Here is a 26104-nt window from a genome sequence, read left to right on the forward strand (position 1 = left end):
GCTCAGTAGATAGAGCACTGGACCTGGAGTGAAGAAGACTCGTCTTCCTGAGTTCAGATTTGGCCTCAGACACTTATCTTTGTGACTCTGGGCAAGTCACTTAATGCTGTTTGCCTCCACTTCCTCATCTGTCAAATGAACTGAAGAAGGAAATGGCAAACCATTCCAGTTTCTTTGCCAAAAGAAAACCCCAAATGGGGTCATGGAGAGTCAGATGTGACTGAAATAACTGAATTACATGTAGAGGAAAAACGAGAATAAAGAAAAGGCGACATCAGCTTTGGACCTCTGGGTAATGAAAGCTTGGCACAGGAGGAAAGGAGCTAAGCACAGACCAATGAGTGCTACAGTATTGAAATATAGATGCATAGATACAGATTTAAGTATCCTAAACAGTTGAAGCCATTGGCCACCTAAGCTACATAAATGACTGTTAGCTGGCCATATTGTCTAAGGCTGCCAGTTCTGTGTTCTCAATAAGAAAGTAGTGATGACTAAAGCAAATCGGGGTAGAAACAAAGAAGTATAGGGACTAGAGGCTGCAGGCTCATTTGTATGATGTCTCACCTGATGTTCATGATATCACTTATAGGGATGAAATTTACCACTGGATAATGATACTTATGTGGACCTTGGGCATTTGAAAAAGCTCTGCTGGGAGTTTTCCTCAAATTTTTCCTGCCTCCAGTTCTCAGGAATCATTTGTTTTACTTCTCCCCTATTGTTCTCCCTCCAGTTTTAGAATCTACCTTTTTCATAACTTCATTTCTTTTTTCCTCCCACCAGATGTCTGACAAGGTTGACTGGTTACAAAGCCAAAGCGGAGTATGCAAAGTAGATGTTTATACTCCTGGAGATGGCCAGCACCAAGACTGGAAAATGGTAAGTAAGGGGCAGCCTCCTTTGGAACACTGAGTTAAGAATTTATGGGATTCCTTTAAAGGGAGCTCTTATCAGTGCTGTTCTGGGAAATGTTTAACAACCAGCTCTCCCTGGATTGCAGGATACATTTATTTAATCTTCAATACTAACTTTTTCTCCATCACTTTCCTAAGTTTAAACAATCAACAAAATGGTAAATCAATCCCTGGTCTGTAGCCTGTGGATTTCCAAGGTGTAAATGCTTACACAGAAAATTTAGCGATTGGGTAATACCTACACCCTTGAGCACGCCTCCGATTCTTACCCTCCCACCCTCCATCTTTTCAACAAATGTGGATCCCCAAGAGAAGATTGAATCCCCAGAGAATAAGGAATTCAGTGGATTAAAGAGGATCCCCTTGTATGAGATATATTTCTTAGTCAGATCTGAAGAGAAAGAGCATGTACAGGCATACTCTTCATAAAATTATCCTAGCAATGTTATGTAGCAATACATTTATAACCAAATTTTACCCTAAAGGCAGGGTGATGTTGACCTCAGTTCCTCTTCTCCTGCTCCCCACCCCCTTTACAGACAACTGCTTAGATAAATTGAACTTCATCTTTGTTAAACTTGGTGCTCAGTAAAGTCTTTGTTCTTCACATGGATTGTAAAATATCACAGAAAGGCGTGATCATACAAATAATCCACGTATAGAAGCCATGTAATAATGAGTAGTGTTTATTAGAAAAAAAAAACCACTTTAAGACTTGCAAAGCTCTGTATGTGTAACATCTCATTTGAGCCTCACAACAGTCCTAGGAGGTGGGTGCTGCTGTTATCTCCCTTTTACAGATGAGGAAATTGAGACTGAAAGAGAGGTTAAATGACTTACCCAGAGTCATACAGCTAGAAAGTGTGTAGGGTGGAATTTTAACTCAGAATCCTCCTGACTCCAGGTCACTGTGAGTGCCTTTACCCACTGATCCATTTAGCTGCAATAGAACCTTATAAAGCAATAATTTTTTAAAGTTTACAAAGCCTTTTTCTCCCAAGAATACTTCAAAGGTAGATAATGTAAATATTCTTTTTCCCATTTTGGAGATGAAGAAACTAGTTTATGTAACTTGGCCAAGGTCGCACACCTATTAAATGTTAGAGCTGGCTTCTGACCAAGTCTGTTGCACTCTTTCCAGGGCCATCTCCAGTTGTCCTGATCTATATCTTGCCCCTGGAGCCAGATGGTTCCAGAGGAGAAAATGAGGCTAGTGACCTTGCACAGCCCTCCGTCACTTAAATCCAGTTCATTTGCAAGTCATGGCATCACCTTCCTGATGTCATGGTCCTCTCCAAGAATGAAGGGCAAACAACAATATTGCACTCTTTCTGCAGTATCACCACCACCATTCACAAAGAGGCAAAATTACCTTAATTACCCTAGTCATCTGCTTTGGGGATATGAACAAAGGAAATAAGACTTGTTGAAGTTTTTTTTAAAAAAAAAAAGCTAAGGCTCAGTTCTAATCAGTGGCCCTTCTTCTTCCATATGTTCTGGGCAGTAGGGCCCAGCACTTTTCCATTGCCTAGATACTCTGTGAAGATGGATTTTGCCAGTAGATATTATTTATTCTTTTCTTGAGAAATTATATCCATGCTCTTTCAAGAGTTATCATCTTTAGCTAGGTCTCAAAGCAGAGGTTATTAACCTAGGAAATGTAAACTTGTTTTATTAATATCATTATATTTCAAGATAATTTGTTTCCTTAATCCTATGAATTTTGTTTCATGTGTTTAAAATAATTATTCCAAGAAAGGGTCTTAGGGTCTCATACAACAAGACTTGCAAAGTCTTGAAGTCTGGCTTCACCAGACAGCCAGAGGGATGCATCTTATAAACATACACACACACACACACACACACACACACACACACACACGTTTAGAACTCCTATCATAATAGGCTTCTCAGAGAGAAACAAAGTTTCCCATCCCCCTTCCAGAAGGTCACTTGATTCTGCTTCTTTTTCTCCAGCTACCATTCATCTCCCTTTTTCCCATACTGCTATCGCATACCTCAGTGGTCTCTCTAATGAGTGAATATCAAGTTTTCACAACTTAGGTCCATTAGGGTAACCTAATAACCCTGCCTTATCATAGGCTCAGATCCCTGTAAAGGCTTGTGATTTTAAGCTTTTATGTTCAAATTTTGTATGTCCAGGAAAAAAATACTCTATAATATATATTGTTATTGAGACTATCCTTCCCCATGTTGTTTCACTTAGAGTAGTGTTTTCATGGAACCATTCAAAAACATTAAGTGGGGCATGCCTGTATTTTGTTGTCTTCAAAGGGGGCTCCATCTAAGAGAGAGGGATGTAGTAGAGAAAGGAGATTCAAGAGCTGAGAATCCTGTCTGATTTTACTCTTAGACATGGGATGAAACTGGGTGTCCTTCACATTGAGAATGTGAATGTAGAATTCAAGTGTGTATCAAAGGTACAAGCTATCTTCTTCAGGGCATCTAAAAATGTCACAGAACTATTGGATCTTTAATCAACATCATCTTCATCGTTAGCTAGGTAATGCAGTACCTCAGACATTTACTAGCTATGTGACCTTGAACAAGTCATTTAACCCCTGTGTGCCTCAGTTTCTTTATCTGTAAAATGGGGATAATAGAAGCACCTACCTCCCAGGGTTGTTATGAAGTCCAAATGATATAATTGTGAAGCACTTAGAACAGTGCCTGGCACACATATAAATGTTAGCTATTATTAATTAATTAATTAATAATCAAATTTTTTTAAGATGTGGTAAACTCTTAATTGCATGTTGTGCTGTATTGGGCTCTATATTTATTTTTTTAATTATTATTTTAGACTCAAGGGCCAGAACACAAATACAGAATAGAGAAAAGAAACAAAACATATCATAAACTTAAATATTGAAACTTAATAGAAAGCAAGAAAGAGAAAAAAGCGCACCGTGTGCATAACAGAACATAAGAGAGGATTCAAAATATGTAACAACAATCTATATTTAGCTAATTAATCAGACATGATCCATGGCCCCTACATGTTGTCAAATGATCCATTTAATCTATCTTTTATGGCCATTTAAGACAAACAGCACTAATAGATCCATAAATAACTTGCTAACAAAAATGTAATGAATAGGAAAATACTTCTATTACAAGGCTTAATCTATATAAAGCCTAGATTCCCATCTGAACTGCTTATGCTAATGGTTTTCTTTTTTTGCATTGTTTTTCAGCTCTTCCTTTTCTAGAAAGGAAAGGTAGTTTCAGTTCCAGGTTCTGTGTTAAATCAACAAATATCTATTTGTATGTCCACTACGTAAGGTGCTGGATTTAGAGCCAAGGGATTTGTGTTCAAATCCAGCTTTGCCGTTTATTACCTGTGTGACCTTAGACAAGTCTCATAACTCTCAGCTTCAGTTCCTCACCTATAAAGTCAGGGAATTGGACAAGACAACCTCAAAGGTCCCGTCCAGCTCTACTTAATAGCCTATGAAAGCACAGAAGTACAAGCTGTGGTCTCTGCATTTGGGCTTTAGGGGATACCAATAATTTTTAAATATGTATATGTGTGTGTGCATCTACTCCAGGACGCATGTATGTGCTACAGTTAATGTCTATTAGCATAATATAATGGTACAAAGAAGAATGGATTTTAAAACAGGATAAATCAGGTCCTGGCTTTTACATTTTCTAACCTTTTTGGTCTTAGGCAAATAATTTAATCTCCTGAAGACTTTTGTGGGGTTTGTTTGTTTTGGTTTGGTTTGGTTTTTTTAATACTTTAATCCTGAAATACATTTTTATTTATTTATTCTTAGTTTACAACTTCAGTTTGACAAGCTTTTTCTGAGTGTTAAATTTTCTCCCCCTCCCTACTCTCCCACTTCTGCAAGATGGCGTGCAATCTGATATAGGCTCTACACATACATTCATATTAAACATATTTTCACATTAGTCATGTTATAAAGAAGAATTATAACCAATGGAATGAACCGTGAGAAAGGAGAAACAAAACAAAACGAAAGAGAGAGAGCAAATAGTATGCTTCTATCTGCATTCAGACTCTGTAATTCTTTCTCTGGATGTGGGCAGCATTTTCCATCACGAGCCTTTTGGAGTTGTCTTAGAACCTTGCATTGCTGAGAAGAGCCAAATCTATCAAAGTTAGTCATTGCACAATGAGTCTGTAACTGTGTACAATGTTCTCCTGGTTCTGTTCACTTCACTCAGCAACCAGTCATATAAGTCTTTCCAGGTTTTTCTGAAGTCTACCTGCTCATCCTTTCTTATCACACAACAGTATTCCATTACATTCATATACCACAACTTATTTGGTCATTCCCCAATTGATGGGCATCGTCTAAATTTCCAATTTTTGGCTACCACAAAAAGAGCTGCTATAAATATTTTTGTACATGTGGGTCATTTTCCCACTTGTATGATTTCTTTGGGATACAGCCCTAAAAGTGGTATTGCTGGGTCAAAGGGTATGCAAATTTTATAGGCCTTTGGGCATAGTTTAAAATTGCTCTCTCCAGAATGGTTGGATCATTCACAAATCAGTTCACAACTCCACCAACAATGCATTAGTGTTCCAATTTTCCCACAACTTGTCCAGCATTTATAATTTTCCTGTTTTGTTTTGTTAGCCAATCTGACAGGTGTGATGTGGTACCTAAGAGTTGTTTTGATTTGCATTTCTCTAGTCAATAGTGATTTGGAGCATTTTTTCATATGACTATAATTAATCCTTAATTTCTTCCTCTGACAACTGCCTGTTCATATCCTTTGACCATTTATCGATTGGGGAATGACTTGTATTCTTATAAATTTGACTCAGTTCTCTATGTACTTTAGTAATGAGGCCTTTATCAGAGATACTAGCTATAAAAATTCTTTCCAGTTTTCTGCTTCCCTCCTAATCTTGGTTGCATTGGCTTTATAAAAAAAGACTTTTAAATTTAATGTAATCAAAATTATCCATTTTGCATTTCATAATGTTCTCTATCCCTTGTTTGGTCATAAATCCTTTCCTTCTCCATAAATGACAGGTAAACTATTCCTTGCCCTCCCGGTTTGCTTGTAGTATCAGCCTTTATATCTAAATGGTGAACCCGTTTTGACTTCATTTTGATATACTGTGCAAGATGTTGGTCTATGCCTAGTTTCTCCTGTACTATTTCCAGTTTTCCCAGCAGTTTTTGTCACATAGTGAGTTCTCACTACAGAAGCTAGAGTCATTGGGTTTATCAAACAATAGATTAGTCATTGACTACTGTCTTATGTATCTAACCTGTTCCACTGATCTACCACTCTGTTTCATAGCCAGTACCAAGTAGTTTTGATGCTTGCTGCTTTGTAATACAATTTAAGATCTGGTATGGCTAGGCCACCTTCCCTAGAATTTCTTTCCATTAATTCCCTTGATACTCTGAACCTTTTGTTCTTCCAGATGAATTTTGTTATTATTTTTTCTAGCTCTATAAAATAATTTTTGGTAGTTTGATTGGTATGGCCCTGAATAAGTAAATTAATTTAGGTAGAATTGTCATTTTTATTATATTAGCTCAGCCTAACCATGAGCAACTGATGTTTTTCCAATTATTTAGATCTAACTTTATTTGTATAAAAAGTGTTCTGTAATTATATTCATATAGTCGCTGGGTGGGACTTTTATAAGATAAGGATAGTCATCCTTTTGATGTACCTTCCTAACAATCAAATGAGATGATGTCTTATGAGAGCATTTTAAAACAATAAGCTATTATGATAAAAATGTCCAGTGCTGAGCACAGTACCCTGTACATAGCAAGTATGTAAATATTTGGTGAAATTAAATGACAACATCTACTAATCAGTAAATTACTAGATTATGCCTATGTTAACTCTTCAGTTCCAAACTAAATGTTTTATTTAACTGATGATAGCTCTCTTCATTAGGGGCTGTGTTAGTATATCAAAATAATGCTTGTTGAACATGGCAAAAGTAACTTTTATGTTTAGTCTTTTTCCCCTTCAAGATAATGTTTTTGAACGAGCTGAGTTACTAAATAGGAACAATTATATAATAAAAGATAAAAGCAATTTACTAATTCGTTTTGTAGATCTGCTAGTTTACATGCAGAGTATCGTTGGACTTAGCTGGCTTATGTGCGTTGTGTATGTATGAGGAGGTGGTGAGGGTGGGGTGAATTAGTGAAGACTTGGGGAAGGTGGTAAGTTTCCCTATCTGTGAGGCTGTCCTTAATGTCCTTTGGATGTGTTTCTGTTCTAGTCCGATGAGTCCCTGTCTGCCTTTAAGGAGGCCTCAACTCATCCTATGAGAGTCCTGAGCTGGCTCCGAAGAGACCTGGAAAAGTGTACATCAGGGTTCCACGATATGAAGCAACCACCTGGTGGAGATATGACAAACAGAGATGAGCACTCAGGAGAAAATCGCAGTGGGTTCACCGTAGACTATTTCAGTTCTGGAGGCAGAACCACTCCAGGAAAAATGCATCTTGAAATGTCTCATACTGAAAACTCTTCCAGGAGCTCCAGTGCCTGGAATGGCAGTAATGAGAGTTCGGTAGATGAAGTCTCCTTCTATGCCAACCGGCTCACCAATCTAGTTATTGCCATGGCGCGCAAGGAGATCAACGAGAAAATCGATGGCTCTGAAAATAAATGCATCCACCAATCAGTCTATATGGGTGAGGAACCACCTTCACCCAACAGAACCTTGAGTAAGGTAGCATCAGAACTGGTGAATGAAACTGTCAATTTGTGTTCCAAAGAAAATTCCCCAGACAAGGCTCCTGGCTCTGGAGACAGAGCCACACTCTCCTCACGGAGTCCCCCAAATCTGAAATATAAGAGCACAATGAAATTTAAAGAAACAAAAGGAAACAAGATTGATGACAAGCCTAAAAAGTCGTTCTTCTACAAGGAAGTGTTCGAATCCCGTAATGCAGGTGATGGTGGGAGGAAGGTATATGCAGGGTCAAACAGAACAGATGACTTTACAGCCAGCGTGAGTCAAGGAATCATGACCTATGCCAACAGTGTGGTGTCTGACATGATGGTCTCCATCATGAAGACACTAAAGATCCAGGTGAAGGATACAACCATTGCAACTATCTTGCTCAAGAAGGTGCTGATGAGGCATGCTAAAGAGGTCGTCTCAGACCTGATCGACTCCTTTATGAAGAACTTGCATAATGTCACAGGCACCCTCATGACAGATACCGACTTTGTCTCAGCCGTGAAGAGAAGTCTCTTCTCTCACGGAAGTCAGAAGGCCACGGACATCATGGATGCTATGTTGGGCAAGCTACACAGTGTGATGGTACAGAAACCTGAGCCAGTCAAAAGAACATCTAAGGACAAGTCTGAGAGTGTCTCTCTGGTTTCTCTGAAAGGAATGGGTGACCCCAGACATAGAAATCTAAACTATTCGTCAATGAAAGCTGAAGCCAAATTAAGGGAAAAAACCGATGTCCCACCCAAGCCAGAAAAAGAAAAGACCTGTGCTGAAACTCTGGGTGAACATATTATCAAGGAAGGGCTGACCTTGTGGCATAAAAATCATCAGAAAGAATCAAAATCTCCAGGCCTCCAGCGCGCAACCTTTGCAGCCTCTAGCAGATCTATTGGCAAACCAAGCACCAAGGTGTCACCACCACCAGAGATCCATCTTCAAACAGTCTCCCCAGGCCCACTTAACACCAATGCCCTCAGCTGCCAAGAGAAACCAGAAAACTTCCTGTATAGTTCAGACAGTTGGGCTAAAGACCTGATTGTATCTGCCCTGCTCCTGATTCAGTATCATCTTGCACAGGGAGGAAGTATGGATGCCCAGAGCTTCCTGGAAGCTGCTGGGACAACGACAAAGATGACTGCACCCAAGTCCCAACAGAACTCTGAGCAGTCCAGCCTTGGATCTTCTCGGGTAGGAGTTAGTCACGAAGAGGCTGAAAAGAAGGATCTGATGAGTGTCTTTTTTAATTTCATCCGTAATTTACTTGGTGAGACTATTTTCAAGTATGATGATAGCTGTGAAACAAAACCACCCAGCCCCCACAATAAGGAGGAAGACAGTGGCTTCCCTGATTTATCCCTGCCAAACTGTCCTCAAAAACATGGTGGTGGTGGTGGTGGTGGTGGTGGTGGTGGTGGTGGCGGTGGCGGTGGCGGCGGCGGCGGTGGTGGTGGCAGTGGCGGTGGCGCCATTGCTGGGCTGACAAAGATGGTGGCTAACCAGCTGGACGGTAACATGAATGGGCAGATGGTAGAACAGTTGATGGACTCAGTGATGAAATTGTGTCTTATCATTGCCAAGTCCTGTGACACTCCCTTGGGAGAGCTGGGAGATGAAAAATCTGGAGATGCCAGCAGGCCAACTTCAGCCTTTCCAGATAGCTTCTTTGAGTGTTTACCAGTCAAGGGCACTGGTACAGCTGAGGCCCTCTTACAGAATGCCTATCAAGCTATCCATAATGAATTAAGAGGTATGTCAGGCCACTCCTCTGAGAGGTCCAACAGCGCCAAGGTGATCGTCAGCAATCACAACATCACTGACACCGTGCAGAACAAGCAACTCCAGGCAGTTCTCCAATGGGTAGCGGCCTCTGAGCTCAATGTACCAATTCTGTACTTTGCTGGTGATGACGAGGGGATCCAGGAGAAGGTAAGGGAGAAAAGTACAGAGAAATTAAGAGAACTGGGAAGAAAGGTTTTAGAATCAGTCTTCTTCTTTCTGAGGCCCAAGCCACAGAAAGGGAAGGACTAATGAAAATAAGAGTAACATTTCAGGCTAGCATTTCTCTACCTTGGGCAGGTAGCCTTGGAAGGGAGAAAAATCAGAGTTTTTCATCCAGTGTTCGTTATTTCTGAGTAGCATGATAACAGTTGTTTACATTTATACAAATACTTTAGATTTCTACAAAGTGTTTAACAATTCTGTGACATAGGCATGATAATTATTATTATACCTCCCTTAAGCTACCATGTATCGACGGTTCTGCTGCAGAGAAGTGAGGGGAGGGCAGTGCTCTACAACTCCAGCTGCCCAAATTATAGCTATATAGTTCATGACGTGATCACGAACCAGTCTTTTCAGTTGCAACATACACAAAGACTATTGTATGTCCTCCTAAGAGGGCAAGGAATTGTCCTTCGAGCTCAAAGAGGAGCAAGATGGCAACACTATGTTGGGGTCAAGATATCATGTGTCTGTGGCTGATCAGACAAGCAAGCTTGGAATGCTCTACCACAAGTCAGGCACAAATAGTCCATGGGAACATTTAGAGCAGAGATGTCTCTAAATTTGCATATCTCATCTTTCTTCTGAGCTACAAAACTTAACTTGCTGTGGTGAAAAGACCAGTGGAGTCAGAAGTTATTGTTCAGTCACTTTTCAGGCACATCTGACTCTTTGTGATTCCATTTGGGATTTTCTTGGCAAAGATACTGGAGTGGTCTGCCATTTCCTTCTCCAGCTCATTTTACAGATGAGGAAAATGAGGCAAACGGGGTGAAGTGACTTGTCTAGGGTCACACAACTAGTCAGTGTCTGAGTCTTCCTGATTCCAAGCCCAGCACTCTGTCTGCCGCACCACCTAGCTGACTTAAGGGGATCAAGTACTCCTGGGCTCCCCTGACAGCTAGGTGTATATGTGTATGTATATTCTAGTCCATAGATATGTCTGGCAGCCAGGCTACCTTCCTCCTCCATTTTATACATATTCCTCAGGCTACAATAACATTCTATTGTGACATCTCCTCCCTTGTTTCTCTTTCAAAGCTATCACAGAATCATAGAATTTTAGAACTGGAAAGACTTTAGGAAAACCATTTAGTCCAACCTCCTTATTTAATTGATCAGGAAAAAATCATGGCCCAGAGGATGAATCAATTTGTTTATTTAACTAGTGAGTCATAAAGTCATAGAATTTAGGTCCCTTGACTTTAAGACTATTAATCTGTTTTTATGTGTTATACCATACAACTTTATTCAATTTTAATCAATTTGCTCTATTAAAACATTATAATGACAGCGATTTAGTTTGCTTTGTATCAGACCATATTACCCCCTTAAAAATGGCTCTGGTTACTAAAACAGTAATCAGACTTCACATATGCCTAAGGTTAGGTGCTAACTGGTTCCATGAAAATGGCATTTTAAGTGAAACTATTTTCATTGCAGGGGCCAACTAGTTCATAACAAAAAAGATTTATAAATGGAAGTGGTTGTTTTTTTCTGGACAGCCAAAATTTATACTGCAAAAGCTAAAAATTTATCTTTTTTGAGAATAATAGGGCTGGATTGGGCATGGGTACATGAATATGGCTTGGATGGAGGCGGGATTAGAATGGAAGTAAAAAGTTGGGGGATGGGGGGTGGAATGGAACTAGGCTGGAAGACAAGAAGCAAAGAATCTAGTAGCTTCCCAGAAGAGGTCAGGAAAATAGACTTATTCTTTCATCCTAATAACAAAAATAATAGCTAACATTTATAAAGAGATTTAAGAGCAAAGTTCTTTACGAATGTTATCTCCTAATTTCTAGCTTTGGGTCCAGAGATAACAATTCTCAGATGAGTTTGGACATTAGTTCTCAAAACTACCCATAAGGCTTATTGTCCACAGCTGATGAAGGTATATCCATCTCCCCAAAGGAAGAAAGGAATAGAGACGTACTGAGCCCTAACTGTTGAGGAAGGGGGAGAGTTGGTTAGAGTTGTAGCCTCTGGGATCAGGAACCCTTTTCTCCTAGTGACTGGAAAAATAAATAAGGCAAATAATGGAATGATCATTTTGAACTTGTACGAATTGGACCAAGTTTATAAAACCTCAAGTTTTTGTTATGTTCTTCTTATTTTGTGTTCTGGAAACAACTAAGTAGAACAATTTACTTGTTGCTTCTTTGGGAATTTGGCTGCTACACATCAGGGTTGGGCTCTTAATAAGTAACTGTATAAAGTTCTTAACATCTCTCTGTGATAAGTAGCAACCCAAAGGTAGAACAAAGTCTTAAAAGGGACATTTGGCCTGAGCTGAGCTGGGCTTGTCATTAGAAGTTCAAGAAGTCTTGAAGGACTTTCCACTAGGCACAAACTTTAGGGTGGACCTCGCTTAAAATGTACATTGCAGCATCAGCGGTTGGGGCAACTTCATGTTGGTTATGTCTCTAATGGAATCTTTCTTTGGTAAAGCAGAAGGTGCTTCAGCATCTTACAGGGGTTCAGGTCATTACTACAAACATCAGTTCTCTTTGAAAGACAGGGCGGTGTAATGGGAAGAGAGCTCGGCTTGGCTTCAAAAACTTGAGTTTGTTCCACACTTAGTAGCTATATGGCAAGTCCCTTCACCTCACTGACTGATGCTCAGCTTACTCATCTTTAAAATGGAGATGATAATTACTCACTCTCTGCATCTTACAGGGGTGTTGTGAAGAAGGCACTCACTCTTGACACTCACTGTAAAGCAACCTATAGCTGTTGTTACCTGGGATTGTAGATGTCAAAGGTGGAAGTGATTGGTCTTATCTTGAACTGAACCTCTGGCATACCCCAAACATATCCTCAGTGTGGATGGAGCACTTGGAAATGAGAGACCCATCCTCAACCTTTTACTAGTCCCCCATTAACTGGGAGGTATTTAAAAAAATAATCCTACCGATTTGCCACTTATTTCTCTCCTTAAAAGCAGAGGACAGAATGATTGAGGGTGGTGGGGTGTTAATTTAGCCATTAAGGTTTGGGGGGGTTGGTTGATTTGGGTGATCCTGCTAATCCAAATAAGTATTATTATTGTTGTTGTTGCTGAAATTATAATAATTCATTCATTCTTTTATACAGAGATGGGGTTAGGGGTGGGAAAGAGCTTTTTGTCCCACGGGTATGTCTTTGCCTTGCCCCCAAATAGTTCAGGTAGGTGAATAAATATAGCGATGGTAATGTTTTTGACTTGATAATGAGTTCAGAACCCTAGAAACCTCTAAAGTTTCTGTAGCCCGAAGCACTGTTTCTCAATACAAACTCTGCTATAAATCAGTAAAATGTCTTCTTTCTGGCGGACTACTCTGCTCTCCAGTCTCAGCAGCAGGCCTTTGTCCAGGAGCACAGGGTGAAAGGGAAGGAGGGAAAAAGAAAAAAAAAAGTTGTCTCTGAGGACAAAGACCATTTCCCTTTTTGTTACTGTGTACTGTGTCTGCAGTGCTGAGCACAGTGCCTGCCACATAAAAAATGCTTGTTGAATTTAATTGAATTAAAAGAAGGAACAAGGAGAAAAGGAACAGGACACAGGAAGGATGCGGAGGTGCCAGTTTTTTAAAGTTTGTGCAGGCTTTAAGAAGTAAGGACCTTTGGCAACTCAAGTTTTAAAGATTAGTAAAAATTGACTATAGATGAATGATTGGGAAAACACAGAATGTAAGCAACACCACCTCCCAGGAAATCATTTCAGTCCCTACCCTCAAGAAAAATAAAATTCACTAGAGGACAGTTTTCCTATTACCAGACAGATGGTCAATGTCATTCGACTCTTTAAACGACATCCAGGAAAATACCTCTACCAACACTTAGTAAACCTCTCTAACAACCCTGGCAAATACAGAGTCCTTGAGTTCTAGCCTGAATTCTTCTTGCTTTAAATTGCCAAAAGCCCATTCTATTTATTTTTTCATTCATTTATTCATTCATTCATTCATTCATTTATTTTTACTCTTGGTTGTGAATCCCTAGTGGTCTCTTTCCAGCCCAATAGCTTTGTGACCATCTGACTTTCTATTACTCTGGCTTTTTTGTCCCCAGCTCCTCCAACTTTCTGCCGCTGCCGTGGACAAAGGTCGAAGTGTCGGGGAGGTCCTACAATCAGTACTCCGTTATGAGAAAGAGCGGCAGCTGGATGAGGCAGTGGGGAATGTAACTCGGCTGCAGCTACTGGACTGGCTGATGGCGAACCTGTGAGCAGTGCAGGCCCTCTGTGTCCCATTTCCCAGCAGTGGGGCCGGAGGCTGGACATCCCCCTAATCCCACTCCGTGTACCCGCCCCATCTCTACCTACTTCCCCCACCTGCCTGCCTACCCACTGTCACAGAGCCCTGACAGTCTCCATACCACTCACGTGAAACACATGACATCTTATGCTGGTCACTGAATTTTGCAGATTTTCCTATCCAAACAAGCATGGACGTAAAATAAACACATTACAATTAAAGGGCTCACAATGTTTGGTTTCTTTGGGAGCTGGTGGAATGACAAAGGTAGATGTCTCAGTTTTGAAAAACAATTTTGACCAAAGTATTAAACACATTCAGGTTGGGAGGGAACTAAAAGAATCAATCCATCTATCCCCCTGCTTTCAAACCAGTATTACCCAGGGTGCACTCTAGATATGTCGCTACTCTGCCCTTTTCTTGAGTATCTCCCTCAAAGGAGATACCGCAACCTCTCAGCAACACATTTAGACATCTTTACAACTCTTAATAGCGAGAAATTTCTTCCTACTATAGTGTTAAGACCATTCCCTCTTGTCCTGCCTGTTCTCTGTGAAGAGGAAATCTTGCCACCGACTTTATATGTAGTTGAAGACAATGGGTTTTACTATACTCAGCTATATATTTTCCCCTCATTTTATTGAAAGGCAGCCAATAATGAATAGGACTTGTTGGGAAGGCACTGGGTCCACCATGGCAGTAAGCATAGTTTATACACCAACATCTGTTGCAGAGGTTGAAGAGGTAGAGACTAGCTAGAAGATCATCAGATCTAGATAAGATTATCAATGCCAAATCAACATTCACATTCATACTCCATGACATCAATACGAAGACGGACTCAAGGGAGGAAAGTGAGAAATATGCTGGAAGATGAAGTTTGGGATTTAGAAATAAAAGAGATGAAAGGCCTATTGAACTGTTGGTAAGGTTCACACCTACAGATTTTGACTATTTCCTTAGAAGTCTTGCCTCTTCAGGTTTTTGTGACACTGCTCTCTCCTGGTTCTCCTCCAACCTGACGGGCCATTCTTTCTTAGTCTCTTTTGATGGTCCAGGTCATGCCTATTGACTGTGGGTGTCCCCCATGGATCTGTCTTTGGACCTCTTCTCTTCTCCCTCTGTTTTGTCTCACTTTAGTGATCTCACCAAGTGTGATGAGTAAGCTAGGTGATAATGTAGTAAAGGTGAATTATGAAACAAGTCAATGACTGGATCGAAAGACACTGACTGATCCTTTGATGTATTCCATGGGTTCAAATATTATCTCTACATAGATCATTCCCAGATCTATACATCCAACTCCGGTCACTCTCCTGAGCCACATTCTCAGAATATGCTGGATATGACATTTGCCAAACAGCATGAAAACTGGAATTTCTTATATATATTAGTAGAGTTACTATACTCATCTATATTTTCCCCCCATTTTAGTGAAAGGCGGCTAATAATAGTGGATAGAGTACCAGGACTTGACAGGAAGACATTGGGTTCAAATCTCACCTTTGATACTAGCTGGGTGACCATGGGCAAGTCACTTAACAGCAACCTCAGTTTCCTCATCTGTGAAGTAGGAATACTACCTATAGCACATAATTCATTATGAGAGAATGTGTGCAAAGTCCTTTGCAAATTTTAAAGGACTATGTAAATATTATTTTTCTTAAGAGGTTCTAAGGAGAGCATTGAGAAAAATGTGGCTGCCTCTTTATTATAAAGGTGGGAAGTACTTATATATGGAACATTGCACACATTGTCAGATACACGTAACATATTGGTTAGTTTTGCTAAACTGTTCTTAATCTTTGTTACAAGAAATTACTTGCTGGGTGGGTTTGGGGAGGGATTTTTTATAATGAATGTGATGTAAAAATAAAAAGGATCAATAAAAATGGGATTAGGTTTTTTTTTTCAAAAAAGGCATGGAGGGTATATAACACAGGCCATGTCCATTATAGGATAATACAGCAGATCAAAAGACCAAAAGAATCTGAGTGATTGATCCCTAATGTTGAATATTATCAAACCACATGTCTAGAACCAGAGCTAAATACTCCAAAGTGTTCCAAACACATAGTGTTCTCTTTCCACTTTTAAGAAATTCCTTTAGTTATACTTCTTATCTCCTATATGTCTTTCTTTGACCTGAAGAAAACTAAGACATATTTCATTTATGGAATTGAGCCAGCGTTCAGTTTAAATAATGTAAAAATTATTGGGATAGAGTCTAGGAAAATAATCCTGACACAAGTTGAAAAATACCCAGGGAACTGATCCTTCTCTGGTTGTCTGCATGCATGCATGTGCATGTGTGTGTGTGTGTGTGTGTGTGTGTGTGTGTGTGTGTGTGTTTATGGGGGAGGGGAATCACACCCCCAGCAAGAGGAATCATGCCAGCTGGCTGTGTGAATGGACATTTTTTTAATGAACCTATATAAATTAAAAACAACAATCTGAAATATTGTACAATATAAGAGTTGTCTCTAATATAAATCACTGGTGGAAAGGAACAGAATCCATCCCCAATGAAGGTCATACAATGGGTGGTAAGAAGGATGTAGGGTTCTTGGGAGATGTCTCTTTGTTATGTTCTCCCTCGGAGCCTATACACGCCTTTGATTCTTCATTTGCCTCTGGTTTTCCCGTGGCTTCTGGTAAAGGTGGCAACCATACACTGGTTACCCCTGCGACTTCCATTTTGCCTTCACCCAAAGGATGGGTGGAGACCTGCTGGTTACCAGAATGGTGATTATTCTCAGTGGCTCCATCTTTGGTCGTAACTGTGATGTCTGACCCAGAGGCCTTTTCAGCTAAGAGAAAGATAAAAGGCAAATGAATAAAAAGTGTTGATATATGAGTACACCGTTACTCATATACCTGGTGGTATGTCCCTGGGAAAAGCATGGCGGAAATGATAATGACAGCTAGTAATAGTATAATCATTCTGCAATGACAGTTCAGCTTCTAGATCAGGGATGGGGAAACAACCCAAGAATCAAATTCCTTCTACCTCTTAGAACAGGTATCAAAAAGCTTAGCTATATTTGTGCCCTGTGCTTTTAAAAATACAACACTTTAAGAGTTCTTAGCAGCAATAGCCTATTTGATAAGGATGTGCCTTCTCTATATCTGTGTTTTTCCATGACTGAGTTCCCTTTTATGTATGTATATATATATGTGTGTATATCTCTCTTTTCCCCTCTATGTTACTCATTTTGCCTACCTTTTTCTCTTCCTGCACCTATTCATTTCCCTTCTATATATCCCTCCTTCTTCTGTCTGTCTTTACTTGGTTATATTTAAGACAGAAAATATTTTAAAATAATTTGTTGTTTTAACTGAAAATCTCTATGTTTTGCATAATATACAAAACATTTTATATTTCTCTCATTCTAAAAGAAAAAAATAGCTGTATACTTACATGGCTCTTAATAGATTTTTGACAGGGGCCCTCAATACAAAAACAAAACAAAACAAAACAACACAACTTTCCCCACACCTGTTCTAGAAGTTAATCATACCATGAAGAGATTTTGGTATCAATAAAAATCTAGCCAATATTACATTCATTTGAATTTTTAAAATGAAATAAATGATAAACAGCATCTTATATTTATTTGCATTATAATTTTTAATCTTTAAAAATGGTGGCAGCAGTAACTTATTTTCATGAAGTTGTAGTACTTTATAATTTACAAAGCAGTGTCTCCTCTCCCTACATTGGTAGGAAGACTTTCCTCACCCAACAGTTTCCTATGCCAATGAAATCACAGGTCTAATCAGTCCTTAAAGCTTTCCTTAAAATTACTCTGAGAGACAGTTTTCTGAAGAAGAAATCAGAGCTATCAATAATCATAATATTAAAAGAAATGGTCTAAATCACTAATTAGAGAAATGAAAATTTAAATAACTCAGAGGTACCACATCACACCTGTCAAATTGCCTAACACGACAGAAAAGGAAATTGACAAATGCTGGAGGGGGGTGTGGAAAAATAAGGACATTAATGAACTGTTGGTAAAGCTATGAAATGGTCTAACCATTCTGGAGAACAATTTGGAACTATGCCCAAAGGGTTGTGAAACTGTGTACCCTTTGACCTAGCAATACCAATACTAGGTCTGTATCACAAAAAAGATCAAAGGAAAAAGACCTATATGTATGGAAATATTTATAGCAGATCAGCTCTTTGTGTAGTAGTAAAGAATAGGAAACTAAGGGGTGTGACCATCAACTGGGTAATGGCTGAATAAGTTGTGGTATACAATTGTGATGGAATACTATTGTGCTGTAAGAAATGATGAAGGGGATGGCTTCAGAAAAACCTGGGAAGACTTATATTAGTTGATACAAAGTGAACTGAGCAGAACTAAGAGAACACTGTAGACAGTAACAGCAATATTATAATAATAATCAACTGTGAAAGACTTAGCTATCCCACAACAATTCCAAAGGACTCGTGATGAAAAATGCTATCCAGTTCCAGAGAGAGAACTCTTAAATGCAGATTGAAGCATATTTTTTCACTTTGTTATTTTTTTTAATAATATGGCTAATGCACACATGCTTTGCATGACTTCATATGTATAATGGATATCTTATTTCTTGCCTTTTCAATGGGTGGGAGAAGGGATAGAGAGAGGAAGACAATTTAAAACTAAAACTAAAAAATATTTTTAAAAAAAGTTTTAATTATCCTGTCAGGCAAATGATAAATGATGCCAGAAGGAATCTCAGGCCCAAAAAGGTTATCTGATTTGTCAGAGTCACCGCAAGTGACTATCTGTGCTGGGAGTAGAACATAGATCTCTCAGCATCTCAGGCTGTTTCCATTCAACAAGGATTCAAACAGTTGAGTATCAGTGGATGTGTGTGGATCATATAATAAAAAGAAATTGCTGAAGGGGAAAGGGTTCAGAAATAGAAAACATTGGAACTATTAGGCGTGGGTGGGTGACAGCAACAGAACAGGAATGACCAAAGAGGCTAAAGAAATAATAGCAAAGAGCAGGAATTATTGAAGTGGAACTCAGTGAACCTATTAGCCAAAGACTGTTAGTCCAGAGAATTCTATATCCAAAGGCCTCCATAGGTGCCCAAATCTCTGGGCTCCTGGACTAAAGAACTAGGAAGTTGTAGAATTATACCTGTCTTTCCCAAGCGGGCTTGCTGCTGCGTTTTCTCTTTCTTTTCTCCAAGAAAGCAGAGGCTGGCTTTCCTCATGTTCTGGCTTTTGGATCGTCCTTTAATATTCCTTGACTCCTGAATCCAGACATGCTTGAGAGCCTGGTCAGGAGTCATTCGAAGTGCAGGGTCCCATCTAGAAGACAGCAGAGCCCCAAAAAGAATTAATTATTTTTCATTGGATTTTTTACTAAAATGTTCTTTTAAAAATAGCCTACATAAAAATACTTCTAATTTAAGACAGGTTCAAAGCAAAGGTATTATTATAAAATAGAGATTACCATATCTGTTGAACCATAAGGCCACTCTGAATATAAACCATTTTCGTGAGTCAATGTGTAAACATGCATGTATACTGAAAAACATCATAGAATTATGTAAAATTCAGGTTTTACATAAATCATATGTTTGTGGGGATGGAAGGAAAGTAGATTCTAGACTTGGACCAAATATGATAATAGATTATAGTTATATAGACCAAATATTTATGAAACCTTTTAAGAAAAAATGGATCCCAGTTGCATGGGGTTCTTAAAGGTTCTTCTATATGTTATTTAAAAGAAATAGTGAGAGCCTATACAATCAATCTAAAAGATTTCATCCATTAAGCTCCAGAGAGGATTAAATTCTTGAATTATAGCTCTGTATCTTGAGAAATGACACAGATAATAATAATATATAGAAATAATCAATCAGCTTTACTGTTTCTCTAAAAGCTGTGTATACAAAGTCTAGCTCTTTTATGAACTCTAAAAGCAAAAAGTTTTGAGGCAGGAAATTAATAAGCAATTTCTGTGGGAAGGGTGAGCCATAGGGAGGGGGGAGTATTGGCATTAGGATTACATCCAACATTTGTTGCGGTTCAGTTGTTTCAGTCATGTCTGAATCTTAGTGACTCCATCTGTTGTTTTCTTGACAAAGATACTGGAGTGGTTTGCCATTTCATTCTCCAGCTCATTTTTATAGATGAGGAAAGTGAGGCAAACAGAGTTCAGTGGCTTGCCCAGGGTCACATAGATAGTAAGTATCTGAAGTCAAATTTGAACTCAGGTCTTCCTGACTCCAGGCCCTAATGCTGCTCCTACATCCAATAAATAACAAGATCCTAATTTCATTCAATCACTTTTTTCATTTATTTGTGGTACTCTATAAAAATTAGTTACATTGCATTCATCAGATGATTTCAATCAAATCAACTATATTTAGTTTTCTAAAAGCTTAAAACTGCACTAAATTTTTGGGAAACCCTGAAAGGTACAATATAACCCACCATAGAACATGGAGTCAATTCACTGAGCTGAGCTCCAAACTCAATAATAACTGATAAGATTTCTTGAGTGCTAATATCCCAGTACAGTAACTTTTCTATACTAAATTTAGTACTGAATTATGTATAGCAATGCAGCACTTATCTGGATTTGTAAGGGAATGAGGTGTTCTACCAATGTGAATTTCCTAGATAACTGAAATTTGTCCCTTTTTGTCAAAAATTTTCAATTTTCCAACTTAACCAAAGCAGAATACACTTCCCTCCACCTCCTTTAACAGATTATAATGAATGTCATTTAATCTTTGATTAATGGTTCAAACTCATCCTTATGAATCTTTATCAGTTATTGCAGTGTGGCTATAATGAAGGAATGCCTTCAGAGGCTCCTAGGCTAATTGGCTAGGCTCCCAGACTACTATCATTTTAGTCCCTTCTCAGAAGGATATTTTAAAATAAAATATTAAAATTTATCATAAATTATACTATTTAAATAAAATACATAGCATTACAAAAGAAACCAATTCTATTGAAATATATATCAATTTTTTTAAAAAAAAGTTCACAAACCCCAGGTTAAGGGGTTAAGGTTAAGGTTAGGAGACTGCTCTTGAATCACCCCTTAATCAATATCCACTGATATTTCTGATAAGTTTTGTCTAGAAAACCAGGTTTAAAGGTTTATTTTTTAAATAATTAAATTAAGAGCAAATAGGCTATGACCAAAGGTTGACATAAATAAGTTGCAAGAACTTTAGTGAATGGACTTCATAACATTTTTGTGATTGTCTATTTCTAAATTCTCAGCTCTTTGATCTTAGAGTTCTTAGATGATCTCTAGAGGTTTCCTAGAGTTACCTTAGTAACTCTAGTTGCCATCTAATCTAGAGGGTCCTTGGAGCTCATCTAATCCAACCCCATCATGTTACAGATGAGGAAACTGAGGCTCAGAGGTGAAGTAATTTGCTTGTAGAGGTTGTCAGACCTCCAGTCAAGACTGTAGCAAACTCAATACAGCTTCCCTGGGAGGAAAGTAGGAAGCAAGGCTACCTCTTTATTCTACACTTAAGGAAGATAAGCTGTATAGATAGGGAAACCACATAATTTTTTGTCTAGTCCATAATTAAGCCAGTAAGAGATCCCAGACATTCAAGTCACAGTTCAATAATTAGATGAATCTACTGGCAAGAGGGATGACACTAAAATCACATGATATAATCAAAAATTAAGAGAAGCAGAGTGATATTGTGGAAAGAGAGCTGGCTTTCGAGCCAGGAAGATCTCATGGGTTCTGACACATACTAGCTATGTGACAAAGCAACTCTAAGATTATAATTACCAGGTGAGTTGCTGATTTCTTTCAGCAATGGGGGTTTCTTCACTGGGAGTTCATCCCAATGAAGTCAGAGGTCCAGAAGAAAAATAAAAAGTGAACTAGACTCAGAGCCAGGTGACCTGAAGTTTAAATCCCATCTCAAACATGAACTAGTTGTGTGATTATAGGCCAGTCACTTAACTTTACTGAACTTCATGTTGTTCCTCTTCTGTAAGGCAGGGGTAATAATACTTTATCAACCTTCACAAAGATATTTTAAGGAAAGCACTTTTTAAGGTTCAAAGCATTAAAGAATGTGATCTGTGGCTAATGAAACTGCTGCTGCTACTTTCTGACTCTGTTTTCATGTCTCAGTGAAAATAAGACAAGGACATTTATCATTTCACTATGCCCGGTGAACTAGGCAGATCCTCATTTCTAAGATTCAAAATAAAGAGATTTGATTCCTGTCATATACAAACAATTATGATGGCCTTTCCAATAGTTATGAAGCACCAAATCCATGAGTCAATCCTTACCCTGGAAAACACATGGTGGTAAGGAGGGAAGGAAGCAGTGAAACTAACAAAGTAACCTAAAACTCTGTTGCCCCTGGTGAGTAGGCTAATGTCTATTGGCAAACCTCATTTTAAATTCTAGTCATCTGATTGAAGCAGAAGGGACTTTGAGAACTTGATTTGAGCCCCACTGCCAGGGGAAATCAGGATATCTATATATTTCCTAGCCCCCACTTTGCCCAGCTATGAAGGAGGGCAATGACAACGAAAGTATTGAGGAAGAGCAGAGGGAAAGATGCTCTGACCAACTCACATCAAGCACTTTTTCAGAAAATCCAGAAAGCTGGTATCGTAGGTTTTCAGCACCATGGTGAGATCCTTGGAGTCTGGATATCTTTTTTTCCCCCTGTTGTTGGTTATATTTTTAGGAAAACCTTTGGAATCTTTAGAGATACAACATTCATTTTTAGTTTCAGGTGCAAATATTTCTCACAATTAAAATATTCTCCCAACTGCTCTCCCAAATGGGTACCTGATCCTCTGTAGCCAATCAGAGACTTAGTCAATTAAGCTCCACCCATTAGAGCTGGTTACTCAGTTCATTCTAGGAAATCCCACCTCTGCCTCCCTGCTACCCATGCCCAGTGCAGGTACCTGAATTTGTAGGCAAGTACATAAGTACACACACACACACACACACACACCCCAAAGTGGATCATCCACTAGGTACTTTGAATTTTGAATAACAACTTTTTAATGATACCCAGTAAACTTCTGAGCCTCCCTTGCACCAACACTACCCCCTTCTCTCCCTCCAGCAGATGCTATGTGTTTAAGGAATGCACTCCAAGCTTAATACTTAACCAAAACATGATTTTGAAGATAACTTGGATTATCCATGACACTGCTCCTGATTATCAATACAAATAAGTGAGTTGATGATGTATACAATTTATGAATGTAAAATAAGGTGATCATAGAGGGATTTTAAAAAACCCCCATATGCCAGAATGCTTTTCACCTGGTAAGTACTTGAGTAACATTTGAGTTTAATTGAAATGTAGTGTGGTTTAATGGAAAGAGTGCTAGTTTTGGTGTCAGACTGCCTGAGTTAAAATCTTAGGTCTACTCTTTGGTACTTGTGTGATCTTAGTAGAGCTACAACTAGTGATTCTGCCACAATATATGGCAGAAGCAGCAAAAGTCCATGGGGTAAGGTGGGGAGATGTTGGGATATTAGGCCTTAAGGGCAAAGACCAGACCATTAACAGCAGTGACATAAGAACAGGATCAGACTGAGGAGGCACTCATCTGTTGTATGGCCATTAGGTGATGGGGGGATTGGGTGGTGGGTGAGGGGAAGAAGAGTGATATCTAGTTGTTTCCTATTTTAGTTGATTATTCTTACCAACTAGTTACTACTTGTTAAAGAAGAATATATGCTACCCCCTAAATTTTGGTACCCTGGAGCTAAGCCCTATTTTCCCACCCTAGTTACAATGCTAAGATTTTAGATAAGTCACACCCTCTCTAAACCACAGTTTCCTCATTTATATGATGCAAGTGCTGGACTGATGATCTCTAGTTATGGTGTGATGGAAAGTGCATTGGATTCATATTCAGAAAATGCTGGTTTGAATCCTGGCTATGTTACACACTACCTGTGTAACTTTGAGGAAGTCGTCTTCCAATAAGTTTCCTCATCTATAAAATAAAGACACTGGCCTTAAAGACCTCATCTAAGATGAAAATCATATGTATTTGCATACATAGATCACGTCACATATGTGTATGCATGTGTATGTGGACATGCATATACATATACACATGTGTATATAATTTGCATACACTAAAATGGATCTATGATCTCATCAACTCAGGATTTACCACCCAGTAATTCAGATCACAACCCAACCATGACCTTCCCCCATTCTGAGCAACTCTTATTTTTGTCTTCCAAAAAGTTTACCACCAGGGTTCCCCTAAAAATTCTGGAGGCCTTCTTTACTTTCTCTTGACAAAATGAAGAGTACCACTGAAATACTCTGGCTGCCTATTCATTCTTGATACATGACTAGGACATTTGCTCTTTCATTCATATATGAGCATATACATAATGTGTATATACATGTATATAAATGAAACATATGTCTTTAGATGTGTGTGAATACACATATGTGGGAGGCTAGAGACTGATTTTATTGATGTTGACATTGCTCAGAACAAGTCTGGAATCCTCTTTAAGGAAAGCCTTCAGAACCCACTCAAAGACTAGTAAGTGGCTCATATTCAGGTACTGCAAGTACTTTAGACAATCCTCTGCCACCATCATCAACTTCATTATTACTGTTGATGACCCCTCTAAAAATAAGACCAAAACTCAAAAAGGTTTTCTTCACCCTTCTCAATTTCTACAACTAGGGGTGTATCAGTAAATGTTTGACAACTGGAGTCTGAAAGAAAAATTACACATGACATATGTTTAAGCTTAATCCTCATTTTCTCCATCACTTTCTTAAGTTTAGACAATCAACAAAACAATAAATCAAACCCTGATTTGTAGTATTTACCAATTTCCAAGGCACAAATGTTCACACTTGAAAATTTAACAATCAACTCTTGAGAGCCCCAAATGAGGTGCCTCCAGCACACTCCTGCCTTCAATCTCCTACTCCATCCCACTTTAGCCATATAGCAGCATGATCACACCTTTGATCTAACCACCTCTTAGAGCTGCACCATCTATAAAACAGGAAATTTTGAAATTGCATTCTCTGACCATAATTAGTTCTAAAAGAACCTATGGTACCAATGCTCCCTGTCCCTTAACTTAACAGTCTCTTGATAATTGGGTAAATGTCCTCCTGGCAGGAGAACCCATGAAAACCAAGGAGGTTAGACACACTTACTGGCTTATGCAAAAGAACATATACTGAACTACGGTTAACTCTGAGAGAAGGGGTGGCAGCTGGCTGATTGTCCTTCAAGTTCAGAAACTGTAAAGAGGAGAACTGAAGATTCCATAGCTAGTAGATGCCCCTGAGGTAGGATAAAAACCAATACAATCCCAATATTATAGTCTTCAGTTCTATCAAAATAACTGTGAAATCCTATTGGTGATCTCGTTAGCTCCTAATTATCATCTTTATCTAGTGAACTACATATACACATATACATAAACTACATACCATCTTTATGTATAAATTGTCATTCAACATCTCTCCCAACTTTGTATTACCTATAATTTGATAATGAGGTGCTCAGACTTCCAGAGCTCTAATCTCTCTCCTGGGCTCCAAACCTGTATCATTAACAGCCTTGTAGACATCTTCAAGTAAACATTCTACAGGCATCCCAAAATGCATTCTCTCTAAACCAAATCTCATTTTCTTCCCCCTAAATTTGTTCCTTCTACAAACCCTTCTATTTCTATTGAAAGTCCCACTACCTATCCAGTCACCTAGGTTCATAATTTCAGTTATCCTTGACTCTTTCCTCTCCTTTATTCCACATAGCCAGCCAGATGTCAAATATTGTGGTTTATTCTCCCACCACAGATCTTATAGATCTGTCTTCCTTTCTGCACTCTCAAGTTGGGAATAAGATAAAGATAGATAGATAGATAGATAGATAGATAGATAGATAGATAGATGATAATAGATAAGGAAACTCAGACACAGAGAATCACAGGTTCCAAGTTTGAAGCTGGCATTTGAACCCCCTCCTCTAACTCCAAGCCTAATACCCTTTCCACTGACCTCTGCTATAGGCTTATCCCTCATGCTTGGAAGGCAACTTCCTTATCACCAACACCTCTTAGAATCCTTTACTTCAAAAATTACCTCATGTGCCATTTCTGATGGCAAGCCTTTCCTGAGCCTCCCAGCTGTTAATATTCTCTCTTTCATCAAACTGTATATATACTAGGCAAAATATGGAC

At 38.8% G+C, this 26104-nt stretch overlaps 2 protein-coding genes across 2 annotated transcripts in view; one reads left to right on the forward strand and one right to left on the reverse strand.

The window, feature by feature from the left end:
• The first annotated feature begins 786 nt into the window (after positions 1-786).
• AKAP3 (A-kinase anchoring protein 3) lies at positions 787-13851 on the forward strand. Its single transcript, XM_036759663.1, has 3 exons — positions 787-882; positions 7204-9570; positions 13696-13851. The coding sequence occupies exons 1-3, from the start codon at positions 787-789 to the stop codon at positions 13849-13851; spliced, it is 2619 nt and encodes an 872-aa protein (XP_036615558.1).
• A 2561-nt stretch (positions 13852-16412) lies between these two features.
• Positions 16413-26104, reverse strand: part of DYRK4 (dual specificity tyrosine phosphorylation regulated kinase 4) — a 44312-nt gene continuing 34620 nt past the window's right edge. The window contains exons 14-16 of the mRNA XM_036759947.1: positions 22478-22607; positions 19028-19200; positions 16413-16690 (exon numbers count right to left, since the gene is read on the reverse strand). Coding sequence (XP_036615842.1) covers positions 16413-16690; positions 19028-19200; positions 22478-22607 — 581 coding nt within the window. The remainder of the gene's footprint in view (positions 16691-19027; positions 19201-22477; positions 22608-26104) is intronic.

Source organism: Trichosurus vulpecula, chromosome 5, assembly GCF_011100635.1.
Source record: "Trichosurus vulpecula isolate mTriVul1 chromosome 5, mTriVul1.pri, whole genome shotgun sequence".
Lineage (NCBI taxonomy): Eukaryota > Metazoa > Chordata > Mammalia > Diprotodontia > Phalangeridae > Trichosurus > Trichosurus vulpecula.

Bases quoted from the DNA above. Each gene is read 5' to 3' on its own strand.
- AKAP3 (XM_036759663.1), top strand. From the start codon at position 787: ATGTCTGACAAGGTTGACTGGTTACAAAGCCAAAGCGGAGTATGCAAA. The intron at 883-7,203 runs GTAAGTAAGGGG...TCTGCCTTTAAG, and splicing joins AGCACCAAGACTGGAAAATG to GAGGCCTCAACTCATCCTAT. The intron at 9,571-13,695 runs GTAAGGGAGAAA...TTTTGTCCCCAG, and splicing joins ACGAGGGGATCCAGGAGAAG to CTCCTCCAACTTTCTGCCGC.